The sequence below is a fragment of the Bos mutus genome, chromosome 14 (genome assembly GCF_027580195.1).
Source record: "Bos mutus isolate GX-2022 chromosome 14, NWIPB_WYAK_1.1, whole genome shotgun sequence".
Lineage (NCBI taxonomy): Eukaryota > Metazoa > Chordata > Mammalia > Artiodactyla > Bovidae > Bos > Bos mutus.
The window spans coordinates 51687764-51702412 of record NC_091630.1 but is presented as its reverse complement, the minus strand read 5'-3'; the positions used below and the strand labels follow the sequence as shown (position 1 = coordinate 51702412).

Below are 14649 nucleotides of genomic sequence, written 5' to 3'. Positions count from 1 at the left end.
AGAATCTGCCTGCCAGTGCAGGAGCCAGGGAGACCTGGGTTTGATCCCTGGGTCAGGAAGACCCTCTGGAGTAGGAAGTGGCAACCCACTACCCCAGTATTCTTGCCTGGAGAATCCCATGGACAGAGGAGCCTTGTGGGCTACAGTCCATGGGGCCATAAAGAGTCAGACACAACTGAGCACACACACACACGACTATTCATATCCTTACCTTCTGATTACAGTATATTTACATTTGAATCATACATATAGTCCATTGGCATCTCTTTTTGGACACTTCATGTGCATGTAGTAAGTTTACGGTTCATACATCTTATGAAATCACATGAACTCCCATGTAACATGACACGTTACAACTCAATTCACATGCGTTGTAACAAATAATTTAAGAAACTGCAGATCTCCAGAGTCAGGAGTCATGTTCAGTAGTATTCTGATTGCCACCTTCTTCCACAAAAATAAATCTTGCTAAATTGAGTGGTTGTACATATGCAGGATGAGAGAGGATATCCCTGGTGGTTCAGACAGTAAAGAATCTGCCTGCAATGCAAGATACCTGGGTTTGATCTCTGGGTCAGGAAGATCCACTGGAGAAGGGCATAGCAACCCACTCCAGTGTCCTTGGCTGGAGAATCCCATGGACAGAGGGGCCTGACAGGCTACAGTCCATGGGATCGCAAAGAGTCAGACATGACTGAATGACTAACATTTTCACTTTCATGGGGAGAGCAAGTCTGCAGACTAAAGCCTCCTTCGCCTTCTACAGTCCTCAGAATTCCTTTTCTTGTGGATAAGTGGGGTTCCCACTGAAACCCCCTTTCTTTACTGTTGAGGACTTGGGAGGGAGACAAATTTCTGCCCAGAGGATGTGGGACTTGGAATGAGAATGTAAATATTGTCAATGTCACTTATGATGATAGATTGAATGTTTAAGTAAAATACAGGTTTTTGTGGGCTTACCTGGGAACCTAACCTTCAGATATGACATAATGTCCATGGGAAGGTATGTCCAGAGTTCTAGGTAATTACACACTAGTACCTGATTGCATATTGGAGCCTACATGGATAAAAAGTAGAATCAATTCCCTTGTCCAGGAAGTTGACAAAATTGATCAAAATTCATAGAGTTAAGCAGAAGCTGTAAGTAGTATAAGAAATATGTGTGCTAAGTTGCTTCAGTCTTGTCCAACCCTTTGCAACCTCATAGACTGAAGCCCGCCAGGCCCCTCTGTCCATGGGATTCTCCAGGCAAGAATACTAGAATGGGTTACCATTTCCTCCTCCAGGGTATCTCCCCAACCCAGGGACTGAACACCTATCACTTATGTCTCCTGCCTTGGCAGGCAGGTTCTTTACTACTAGCACCACTTGGGAAGAACAGTGTAAGAGATATACATAAAATAATTCCTGATGTGGTTCTTTAAAAATAAGACTACAAAAAAATCTACCTTCCCTTCTGCTTGTGCCAAAGCCTCATTGCACAGTATCAATCAGAGTGCCCCAGCACATGATGATCATGTTTTAAGTATGCACTACATGTATGAATTAGTGTACCAATTTGAAAATGTGTATTTTAAAAACAATGAACACCTACTTGTATCTTATACTACACTAAGCTCTGTGAGGATAAGGCAAGGTTATTTCTGAAATAGGCAAGCAATCCAGCTGGAATAACTAAAGAACAAAACATGTATTAAAGGAAATTTTCAGAGAGGAGAAAAAATTTGGGAATGGAATAGGAAAAGCAAAAAAGGACAACAGTAGGTAAAGAAAGGAGTAGCATGTTGGGGAAACAGAGCCAGAACACTGCACAGGAGGGTCTTAGAGGCTGTTGGTGAGGAGGAAGCTTTTTTGTACTTTTCAGACTAATTTAAGAGATTTACAACTCTATGAAAATGCAGAGAATCCACAGCAAAAAAACTGTAGGTGTGAGGGTGTATAAAATCACTTCCACTTTCAAATAACATATTTTTAATAAAATCATAAACTTATTTTGCTCAGTTAACAAACATTGCCTTGTTTTCACTCCAGATTAGATTAGGAGAGTATAATCTTTTAATCTTTAACTATGGTGAATTTAGTGAGGAAACTTTTTATATGCTCGTGGGGAAATCCTGGTGTTGTGCACTAGGAGGAAAAAAATCATTTGTTTATCTACTAATCAATAAATACATTCATTCATTCAGTAGGTATTTCTTGTCTACCACACGCCAAATACTAAACCCTGAAGTAGAGGAGGGATTGAAAGATGACTAATATATAGTTCTAGCCTTCAAGAGGCTCATGGTCTGAGACAGAATTATAAACTGATCACTGTCTTAAACTTTTCAGAATAATTGAAAAGTTTTGTCTTGTCAACAAAATAAGACTATGGTGGACATTTGTATGGAATATGGTTGGGGCACAAAGGAGGGAGTAATTGTTCTGGTGCATGAGTGCTAATTCACTTTGGTCATGTCCGACTCTTTGAGACCCCATGGATGTAGCCCACCAGGCTCCTCTGTCCATGGGATTCTCCAGGCAAGAATTCTGGACTGGTTTGCTGTGCCCTTCTCCAGGGGGAATTGTTCTGGGGGAGGTGGGCTTTCCGGAAAGATGACAGAGAGAATCGCTGAGATAAACTTACACACGGAGTGGGTATCTGTTAAGATGACTAGGGAGTGGGGCAGGGGATGTCCAGGCAGATGAGTCCACAGGGAGAGCAGAGCTATGGCAAATACGGCAGGAGGGGAGCCATGCTGGTGCAGGGGAGGCACTGGGAGAGGCCAGACGACCACTAATAAGGAGCTCCAGCTTCTTCTAAAAGGCAAGAAGAGTTGCTGCATGGGTTCACGAGAACACGCACATCAGAAAACTCCAGCAGTGATGTGTAGGCTGGGTTAGAGGCAAGAGTGGCCACAGGTAGGTCAGTTTTGAGGCTACTGAAGTGTCCAGAGCAGATAAGGGAAAGGGAAAGAGAAAGTCGCTCAGTTGTTTCCGACTTTTTGCAACCCCATGGAATCCTCCAGGCCAGAATACTTGAGTGGGTAGCCTTTCAGGATAAGGGGCTCCGTTCTAAAGCCCAACCACTCAGGATACAGATGATAGGGGTGGGGGAGGGTGGGGTGGCGCAAGACAAAGGTCCCGAGGAGAGAGACTGCAGGACTTGGTGACCGAGAGAATAAGGTGGTGGCAGGGCTGGCTATCCATGGCTCTTCTTTGGTGAGAGTGGCTCAGTGCCCGTGGTCAGCTTGTCTGACCTGTAGAGGGTATGTTTTCTGGTTTGTTTTGTTTGCTCTGCTCTTAATAATGATCGCTGTGACTTAAGAATAAAGAAGAAAATGTCATACCTCATGACTTTGACTGCAAGTCACTTGTTCCTGGCTCGTTAGGCAAAACTTTATGAGAAATTTGTTTCCAAGGAAACAGAAAAGATAGTCCTCCATGGAATAAGGAATGAGGGTGACTATGTAGTTTGTGGGATGAAAACTGTGATGCCTCCAGGTCTTTGGAGGTACATGGGCAGAACACTTGATTTCTGGGATCTCCTACACCCCTGTATCCCTCACCCCTGTTTTGCTTTGCCTCTCTTTCCTCTAGACTCTGTTTGTCATCATTGGCCTCTTGACCGGCTGCTATTTTTGCTGCTGTCTGTGCTGTTGTTGCAACTGCTGCTGTGGACACTGCTGGACTAAGTCATCGATGCCAGAAGAGGACTTCTACGTGTCTCCAGAGGATCTTGAGGAGCAGATCAAGACAGACATAGCAAAAGGTGGAGTGAGATGAGAATAGAGTAGTGGGTGTCCCTTCATGTGCCTGGCCAAGCACCAAGTCCCATGGTGATGGTTATTGCCAAAGTGAGAGAGATGCAACAACCAAACCGGGGGAAGAATCCCACAGACTTTTTCCTTTGGTACTTGTTTTAAGGAAGATAAGAGGAATTTATCTTTACCAGTCACAGAAAAAAAGCAAAAACGGACACTGAAAGAAGCCATGAGATATGCTGATCACAGAGCAAAGGTTCATAGTCACATTATGAGAGAGTGAACCATGGATCCAGGGAGGTTGGGTGGGAATCCCAGGGGTAGGACCGCTAAAGTAGATATTTATCCCAGGAAAAGCACTTCACTCTGTTAGTTTAGGTTCATGCTGTGCTCAGTTGTGTCTGGCTTGGACTATAGGCCACCAGGCTCCTCTGTCCATGGGATTCTCCAAGCAGGAACACTGGAGCAGGTTGCCATGCCCTCCTCCAAGGTATCTTCCTGACCCAGGGGTCAAACCCATATCTCCTGTGTCACAGGCAGATTCTTTACTGCTGAGCCATCAGGGAAGCCCTATTATGTTCAGATCAGATCAGATCAGTCACTCAGTCGTGTCCGACTCTTTGTGACCCCATGAATCGCAGCACGCCAGGCCTCCCTGTCCATCATCAATTCCCGGAGTTCACTGAGACTCACGTCCATCGAGTCAGTAATGCCATCCAGCCATCTCATCCTCTGTCGTCCCCTTCTCCTCCTGCCCCCAATCCCTCCCAGCATCAGAGTCTTTTCCAATGAGTCAACTCTTCGCATGAGGTGGCCAAAGAACTGGAGTTTCAGCTTTAGCATCATTCCTTCCAAAGAAATCCCAGGGCTGATCTCCTTCAGAATGGACTGGTTGGATCTCCTTGCAGTCCAAGGGACTCTCAAGAGTCTTCTCCAACACCACAGTTCAAAAGTGTCAATTCTTCAGCACTCAGCCTTCTTCACAGTCCAACTCTCACATCCATACATGACCACAGGAAAAACCATAGCCTTGACTAGACGAACCTTAGTTGGCAAAGTAATGTCTCTGCTTTTGAATATGCTATCTAGGTTGGTTGTAACTTTCCTTCCAAGGAGTAAGCGTCTTTTAATTTCATGGCTGCAGTCACCATCTGTAGTGATTCTGGAGCCCAGAAAAATAAAGTCTGACACTGTTTCCACTGTTTCCCCATCTATTTCCCATGAAGAGATGGGACCGGATGCCATGATCTTCGTTTTCTGAATGTTGAGCTTTAAGTCAACTTTTTCACTCTCCACTTTCACTTTCATCAAGAGTTCCTCTTCACTTTCTGCCATAAGGGTGGTGTCATCTGCATATCTGAGGTTATTGATATTTCTCCCGGCAATCTTGATTCTAGCTTGTGTTTCTTCCAGTCCAGTGTTTCTCATGATGTACTCTGCATATAAGTTAAATAAACAGGGTGACAATATACACCCTTGACAAACTCCTTTTCCTATTTGGAACCAGTCTGTTGTTCCATGTCCAGTTCTAACTGTTGCTTCCTGACCTGCATACAAATTTCTCAAGAAGCAGATCATGTGGTCTGGTATTCCCATCTCTTTCAGAATCTTCCACAGTTTATTATGATCCACACAGTCAAAGGCTTTAGCATAGTCAATAAAGCAGAAATTGATGCTTTTCTGGAACTCTCTTGCTTTTTCGATGATCCAGTGGATGTTGGCAATTTGATCTCTGGTTCCTCTGCCTTTTCTAAAACCAGCTTGAACATCTGGAAGTTCACGGTTCACATATTGCTGAAGCCTGGCTTGGAGAATCTTGAGCATTACTTTACTAGCGTGTGAGATGAGTGCAATTGTGCAGTAGTTTGAACATTCTTTGGCAGTGCCTTTCTTTGGGATTGGAATGAAAACTGACCTTTTCCAGTCCTGTGGCCACTGCTGAGTTTTCCAAATTTGCTGGCATATTGAGTGCAGCACTTTCACAGCATCATCTTTCAAGATTTGGAATAGCTCAACTGGAATTCCATCACCTCCACTAGCTTTGTTCGTAGTGATGCTTTCTAAGGCCCACTTGACTTCACATTCCAGGATGTCTGGCTCTAGGTCAGCAATCACACCATCGTGATTATCTGGGTCGTGAAGATCTTTTTTGTACAGTTCTTCTGTGTATCCTTGCCACCTCTTCTTAACATCTTCTGCTTCTGTTAGGTCCATACCATTTTTGTCCTTTATTGAGCCCATCTTTGCATGAAATATTCCTTTGGTATCTCTGATTTTCTTGAAGAGATCTCTAGTCTTTCCCATTCTGTTGTTTTCCTCTATTTCTTTGCATTGATCGCTGATGAAGGCTTTCTTATCTCTTCTTGCTATTCTTTGGAACTCTGTATTCAGATGTTTATATCTTTCCTTTTCTCCTTTGCTTTTCGCTTCTCTTATGTTAGGATCTCTATTCAAATAGAAGGGAACGAACATCAAGAGAAGTCAGCAACCCTTGACTTTTCTTCTTTTTGATTACTTTGAAAATGCATTTGGGTAAAACTGGTGGGCGGTAGCCTTCCCTGGAAATTCGGCTTCCTTCATAGCCACACATTCAGAGCTAGCTTCGAACCATGCCAGCATAAAGAATGTCATCCTACAAATGGGACTGTTTGCTAAACTACCTCCATGTGTTTATCAGTGTGTACGCATGGCCATGGGATATTCCTTGTTCACTCACTGAACAAAAAAATGTAAAGAAAGGTAAAATCTCATAGAATTCACAACATCAGGAATACTCCATACTCCCTGGGAAATGCCTTTGTTTAAACAAACTGGAGGCAAACCTGCCATTGTCCTCTCTGTCTTGCAGCCATAATGCCACTGTCATTTTCCCCTGCAGAATGGATCATTATTCTAGATAATAGGCTTTATCACTAAGTCACAGAGAAGCCTGGAAATAAAAGAATTACTTGATAATTCAGGCAGTGATCCCTGGATAAGGGCATGGCAACCCACTCCAGTATTCTTGCCTGGAGAATTCCATGGACGGAAGAGCCTGGTGGGCTACGGTCCATGGGGTTGCAAAGAATCAAACATGACTGAAGCAACTGAGCAAGTACTCAGACAGTGATGCAGGATGCACTTCTGTGGACTGATTCTTTTGATGACAATGAAGCATAAATTCCATGACATGAGACAGAGCAGAGACTGTTTAAAGGTTTCGAGGTACTTTTAATTCCCTATCAAATATGATGCTAAGTAATATCCAATTATTACCCACCCTGAAATGGCAACCCACTCCAGTACTCTTCCCTGGAAAATCCCAAGGACGGAGGAGCGTGGGAGGCTACAGTCTATGGGGTTGCAAAGAGTCGGACACGACTGAGTGATTGAGCGACAGAGCGACGACTCCAGCTTAAAGGAGTCATGTGAACCTGGCTTGGTCTCAGACCATTTCAGGGTTGGGATATCAGAAGGGATGTCTATGCCAGCTGTGACTCCTTCCTATGGGGACCAGCAGGTGGCCAATGTGGCAGATGGGGTTTGCTCCTACCATTTTTTATTACTGCCCCTGCAGCCAAATTGTAGGCCCATGGTCAAATACAATCACAACTTTCTTTTGCTTAATTTGGGATACAAAGGACACATATTTAATGGGGCATACATACCAAAAAAGAGCAAGCAAACTATATTACTTGTGAGTAGGTGAAACAGAAATATATATGTGTAAACTCTTCTTCAGGAAAGAGCCAGGGACTTTGGCATAACTTGCTTAAGAATGATGGGCCCAGTGCACTTCCTTGCCAGTCCAGTGGTTAAGACTCCATGCCCCCAGTCCATGGGACACAGGTTTGATCCCTGGTTAGGGAACTAAGATCCTCCATGGGTAAAGATGATGAGACCAGTGTGTTTTTCGCATCTTCTCTTTGGAGGGAGATGGCAACCCACTGCAGTATCCTTGCCTGGAGAATCCCATGGACAGAGGAGCCTGGTGGGCTACAGTCCACAGGGTCCCAAAGAGTCGGACACGACTGAGTGACTTCACTTTCACTTTCAAATTGACATTCAGCCCTGCCCATCAACAGAAAATTGGATTAAAGAATTACTGAGCATGACCCCACCCATCAGAACAAGACCCAGTTTATCCCACAGTCAGTCTCTCCCATGAGGAAGTTTCCATAAGCCTCTTATCCATCAGAGGGCCAACAGAATGAAAACCATAATCATAGAAAACTAACCAAACTGATCAAATGGACCACAGCCTTGCCTAACTCAAAGAAACTATAAGCCATGCCATGTAGGGCCACCCAAGATGGATGGGTCATGGTGGAGAGTTCTGACAAAATGTGGTCCACTGGAGAAGGGAATGGCAAACCACTTCCATATCCTTGCCTTGAGAACCCAATGAACAGTATGAAAAGGCAAAAAGATAGGACACTGAATGATGAAGCCCCCAGGTCAGTAGGTGCCCAATATGCTACTGGAGAACAGTGGAGAAATAACTCCGGAAAGAAAGAAGAGACGGAGCCAAAGCAAAAACACCCAGTTGTGTATGTGACCAGTGATGGAAGTAAATTTTGATGCTGTAAAGAACAATGTTGCATAGGAACCTGGAATGTCAGGTCCATGAATCAAGGCAAATTGGAAGTGGTCAAACAGGAGATGGCAAGAGTGAACATCGACATTCTAGGAATCAGGGAACTAAAATGGACTGGAATGGGTGAATTTAACTCAGATGACCATTATACCTACTACTGTGGGAAAGAATCCCTTAGAAGAAATGGAGTAGCCATCATAGTCAACAAAAGAGTCTGAAATGCAGTACTTGGATGCAGTATCAAAAATGACAGAATGATCTCTGTTCATTTCCAAGGCAAACCATTCACTATCAGAGTAATGCAAGTCTATGCCCCATATACTAATGCTGAAGAAGCTGAAGTTGAACGGTTCTAGAAGGTCTACAAGACCTTCTAGAACTAACACCCAAAAGAGATGTCCTTTTCATCATAGGGGACTGGAATGCAAAAGTAGGAAGTCAAGAGATACCTGGAGTAACAGACAAATTTGGCCTTGGAGTACAAAACGAATTGGGGCAAAGGCTAACAGAGTTTTGTCAAGAGAATACTTTGGGCATAGCAAACACCCTCTTACAACAAGAACAAAAGAAGACTCTACACATGGACATTACCAGATGGTCAATACTGAAATCAGATTGATTATATTCTTTGTAGCCAAAGATTGAGAAGTTCTATACAGCCAGCAAAAATAAGACTGGGAGCTGACTGTGGCTCAGATCATGAACTCCTTATTGCAAAATTCAGACTTAAATTGAAGAAAGTAGGGAAAACCACTGGACCATTCAGGTATGACCTAAATCAAATCCCTTACGATTATAATGTGGATGTAAGAAATAGATTCAAGGGATTAGATCTGACAGACAGAATGCCTGAAGAACTGTGGACAGAGGTTCATGACATTCTACTGGAGGCAGTGGTCAAGATCAGCCCCAAGAAAAAGAAATGCAAAAAGTCAAAATGGTTGTCTGAGGAGGCCTTACAAATAGCTGAGAAGAGAAGCTAAAGGCAAAGGAGAAAAGGAAAGATATATCTATCTGAACACAGAGTTCCAAAAAATAACAAGGAGAGATAAGAAAGCCTTCTTCAGTGATCAGTGCAAAGAAATAGGGGAAAACAATAGAATGAGAAGGACTAGAGTCTTCTTCAAGAAAATTAGAGATACCAAAGGAACGTTTCAGGCAAAGATTGGCACAATAAAGGACAGAAATGGTATGGACCTAACAGAAGCAGAAGATATTAAGAAGAGGTGGCAAGAATACACAGAAGAACTGTACAAAAAAGATCTTCATGACCCAGATAACTACAATGGTGTGATCACTCTTCTAGAGTCAGACATCCTTGAGTGTGAAGTCAAGTGGGCCTTAGGAAGTATCACTACGAACAAAGCTAGTAGAGGTAATGGAATTCCAGTTGAGCTATTGCAAATCCTGAAAGATGATGCTGTGAAAGTGTTGCACTCAATATGCCAGCAAATTTGGAAAACTCAGCAGTGGCCACAGGACTGGAAAAGGTCAGTTTTCATTCCAATCCCAAAGAAAGGCACTGCCAAAGAATGCTCAAACTACCACACAATTGTACTCATCTCACATGCTAGCAAAGTAATGCTCAAAATTCTCCAAGCCAGGTTTCAGCAATACGTGAACCGTGAACTTCCAGATGTTCAAGCTGGATTTAGAAAAGGCAGAGGAACCAGAGATCAAATTGCCAATATGTGTTAGATCATTGAAAAAGCAAGAGAATTCCAGAAAAACATCTACTTCTGTTTTATTGATTATGCCAAAGCCTTTGACTGTGTGAATCACAACAAACTGTGGAAAATTCTGAAAGAGATGGGAATACCAGACCACCTGACCTGCCTCCTGAGAAACCTGTATACAGGTCTAGAAGCAACAGTTAGAACTGGACACCGAACAACAGACTGGTTCCAAATCAGGAAAGGAGTACATCAAGGCTGTATATTGTCATGCTGCTTATTTAACTTATATGCAGGGTAGATCATGTGAAATGCTGGGCTGGAAGAAGCACAAGCTAGAATCAAGAAAGCCAGGAGAAATATCAATAACCTCAGATATGCAGATGACACCACCCTAATGGCAAGCAAAGAGGAACTAAATAGCCTCTTGATGAAAGTGAAAGACCAGAGTGACAAAGTTGACTTAAAACTCAACATTCAGAAAACTAAGATCATGGCATCTGGTCCCATCACTTTATGGCAAATAGGTGGGGAAACAATGGAAACAGTGAGAGACTTCATTTTTTGGGCTCCAAAATCACTGCAGATGGTGACTGCAGCCATGAAATTAAAAGATGCTTGCTCCTTGGAAGAAAAGCTATGACCAATCTAGACAGCATATTAAAAAGCAGAGACATTACTTTGCCAACAAATGTCCATATAGTCAAAGCTATGGTTTTTCCAATAGTCGTGTGTGGATGTGAGAGTTGGACCATAAAGAAAGCTGAGCACTGAAGAATTGATACTTTTGAACTGTGGTGATGGAAAAGACTCTTGAGAGTCCCTTGGACTGCAAGGAGATCCAACCAGTCCATCCTAAAGGAAATTAGTCCTGAATATTCATTGGAAGGACTGATGTTGAAGCTGAAACTCCAATACTTTGGCCACCTGATGTGAATAACTGACTCATTGGAAAAGACCCTGATGCTGCAAAAAACTGAAGACAGAAGGGGACGACAGAGGATGAGATGGTTGGATGGCATCACCGACTCAATGGACATGAGTTTGAGTAAGCTCTGGGAGCTGGTGATGGTCAGGAAGGCCTGGCGTGCTACAGTCCATGGGGTTGCAAAGATTCGGACACAGCTGAGTGACTGAAAAGTTCTGAAAACTGACATTAGGTCATGTCAGGGGTCACTGGGATCTCCTATAATATCCATCAACCCAGTCCATCACAGGCAGAGAACAGAAAGGAGCAGTGACACAGGAGAGCACCGTCACTGTCAGCCCGTGCGTCGTCCTTATCTCTCCTTACAGCGTGGAAACCAAAACTGGGTGAATTAAATCTAGATGTCACAAATCCAGTGTTTCACTCTTCTCTGAAGAGCCACAGAGTCTTTCCTTTTTAAATTAGACAAAAGCTCCACCCAGTCATTTCAGCAGACCTTCTCTGTAGAAGATTTCCTTTCTGGAACAGAAACACATACTCAGTGCCAAATGCCACCCACGTTTCCTTCCTACAGAGTTGTTGGTGATGAACTTATGTGCCATTCACTGTCCTCAGTTCTGACACTCCAGAGCTACCAGTTCCATTGCAAAGGTCAGATTACAGACTAAGTAAATCATGAACCCATTTGACTGTGTTACTATAAGCCTTAACCAAAAGGAAAAGCTCTATCCTATTCTGAAGTATTTTAATGCACAATTATTCTAGGTTTTTGAGGGCCAGAAACATAACACAATCTGTACAGTCCTTTTGGAGAAAAAAAAAAAAACATAAAATTACAAATACAAAATTATATCTGAAAGCGAATATCTATCATGAAAAAAAGAAATTACAAAAAATTGCAAGGCTTAAAAACTCATAAACATCTTAAATGTCACAAATTTTGAAAAATAGCAATAGTTTAATTAACTGCCTGGCACATCTTTATAGTACTCCCTGCCATACTTTCTGGGTACATCTTCTTTCATTGCCTCTTTCTTTAATAGCAATTTCATTAACATCATTTACTGTAGGGGCAATAGAAAAATAATTGTCTTTCCTCTAGCATGTCTGTTCAAAATTTGTTTTTTATTATTGGTAGATTAGAAAAATTTCAATTTTACATCTCATTATTGATAAAGTTGTCTAACTTTTTAGGGATGTTATCAAATTTAAGAAAACTCCTATCCAACTTATTTCATACATAAGATGTAAAATTTGGAAGAATTTTTCTACAGACCAAGTTTGAATACACATTTGAAACCCTGTTGCCCCTCCATCACCCGGTGCTTCCAGGATCAGAGCACACTGGACACATTCATAGAGTGTGACACCATGTCTGGTGTGGATCTTCAAGTCTCTTAAGCAATTAAATCGGGATGTTGAGTTACAGAAGTTATCTCTAAGGCCACTTCTACACGAGTATGGCTAGCAGTAATTATACACAGAATTGCTACAAACCACAAAAACATACCCCACAGTTTCTGGTCAAGAGTCGTGGTACAGGGTGGCATTTGCAGATTTACTTGGGTTATTGGGTCTGTTTCATCCATGCAAAAAGGTGTAACCCAACTTCTACCCTTAAGAAATAAAGGAAGGAAGTTCAAAACAGTGGCATCTTCAATAGTCTCTGCAAACTTTAGAACTTGTAGACTTATGCCCATCTCTTTCTCAAAATAAAAATAAAATCCCAGTGGGTTTCTAGGAACACAGGGGAATTCTATTATTCTTATTAATCAACTAGGAGCAAAGAGAAGACAGTATCTTGGCAGGTTGCCCATCCCTCCCTTTTGTCTTGGAAAATTTAAAGCTTGAAAGATAAAGGTAATGAATATCACAAATCAGAAGTTCTACTTTGTGAAATTTCGAGCACTATATGTAAAACAAGCTCATCTAGACCCTATACTCTTCTGTTAGATGAAGGATACAATGAAGTCAAAATTCTACTACCTGAGACAGAACACCTTTCCCTAGGCCTGTGTGTATGTGTGTGTGTGTGAGAGAGAGAGAGAGAGAGAGACAGACAGACAGAGATAGGAAGGAAGGAAGGAAAGAAAAGAGGAAGGAGGTATAGAAACAGGAGCATAAATGGAAACCTAGCTTCACTGAATACCCTGGCAAAGAGAACCGAAAATACAAAAGATAAATTCCGTTGTTTTTTTTTTTTTCCCAAGCACTGGTCCTCAAACGACGAATTAAAACCCTAAAATTTCCTTGTGGAGTCATAATTTCCCTATTTTTCTTTGAAGGCAAGGGAATACAGTATTTAAGGGAGAAGATGTTATAGTGTGCTGACCTTGGATCTAAAAACGTGAGAGTCAGTGCAGAGAAAAATCTGTTGACTGCTTAGCTGCTCCTGCCAGTCACCTGGATGAAGCCCAAATAAATTCACAGTCACTGAGCTGAAGAGGCCATATGGCTTGTAATTAGACTCACCCTCAGCCAAGATATTGAGACATTTATTACTATTCAGCATTCATCGCACTTTACTGGCCAGTGAAAGGGCACCAAGGAAGAGATTAAATTCATCCTTCCTCTTTTCACCAATCCCACTCAATCCCCTTCCTAACCATCCCCCAATCCAAAGGGTCTGATTTCTAAAAATAATTTATGGAAAATAACTGTGGTAACTAGTCCAAAGCCCTTTGCTGATAAAGACTGTGCCTGCAATGAGGAAGACCCAGGTTCCATCTCTGGGTCAGGAAGATCCCCTGGAGAGGGAATAGCTACCCACTCCAGTTCTTGCCTGGAGAATCCCATGAACAGAGGAGCCTGGCTGACTATTGTCCACAGGGTTGCAAAGAGTAGGATACAACTGAATAGCTGACAGTTCCACTTTCCTTTTTTTTTTTTTTTTATGTTGTCATTTTTGACACTATGCCATTTTTTTTTTAATTTTTAATTTTTTTTTTTACTTTACAATATTGCATTGGTTCTGCCACACATCAACATGAATCTGCCATGGGTGTACGTGTGTTCCCCATCCTGAACCCCCCTCACTTTCTATATGAAAATATCAAGTAAGCATCACCGAGGCCCAGGCCTGGGGAGCAGGACGAGTGAGTCAGCTCAGAATACTGCCCTAGAAGCAGTTCAAAGTGGACCCAAGGCTTTTTCAAAGTTTGCCTGCTAAGGTTCAGTGAACAAATTTACTCGACAGGTTTATCAAGATAGTCTTTCAACCACAAACAATTATTGAGCACTTTTTGCTAGGGGCTAGAGCAAAGATGCCGTCCCTGTGGTCTTAGACCTGACCGTCTAGCAGAGGAGATGGGAAGACAAATAGTAAAGAAATAATCACACAACAAGCTAGTTAACTTAGAGGTACAGTAAGTGTGCCAGAGGAGAAGCACGGGGGCTGTGACAGTGAACACTAGGGGGCCTGACCCGGAAGCAGGTAAGGACCGCTTCCCAGAGGGAGAGACACTTAAAGCTGAAAACTTTGAGGAGGAGAAGTTAAGGGGTAGGAGATTATGGGGATGGAGAATCCTAGAAGAGAGGAATCCTTTTTTTTTTTTTTTTAAGTATTTTATTTTAAAATTTTATTTATTTGGCTGTGGGTCTTCTAGTTGCAGCACACAGGCTTAGTTGCCGCCAGGCATGTGGGATCCTAGTTTCCCGCATCCCCTGCAATGGAAGGTGGATTCTTAGCTACTGGATCACCAGGGAAGTCCCAGAAGGGAGGAATCTTGA

General features: G+C 42.5%; 1 protein-coding gene across 1 annotated transcript in view; it reads left to right on the top strand.

Annotated features, from left to right (window-relative positions):
- The window catches only part of DNAJC5B (DnaJ heat shock protein family (Hsp40) member C5 beta), a 54655-nt gene that overhangs the window by 37341 nt on the left and 2665 nt on the right, over positions 1–14649 (top strand). The window contains exon 3 of the mRNA XM_005892948.2: positions 3580–3751. Within this exon, the coding sequence (XP_005893010.1) occupies positions 3580–3751 (172 nt within the window). The remainder of the gene's footprint in view (positions 1–3579; positions 3752–14649) is intronic.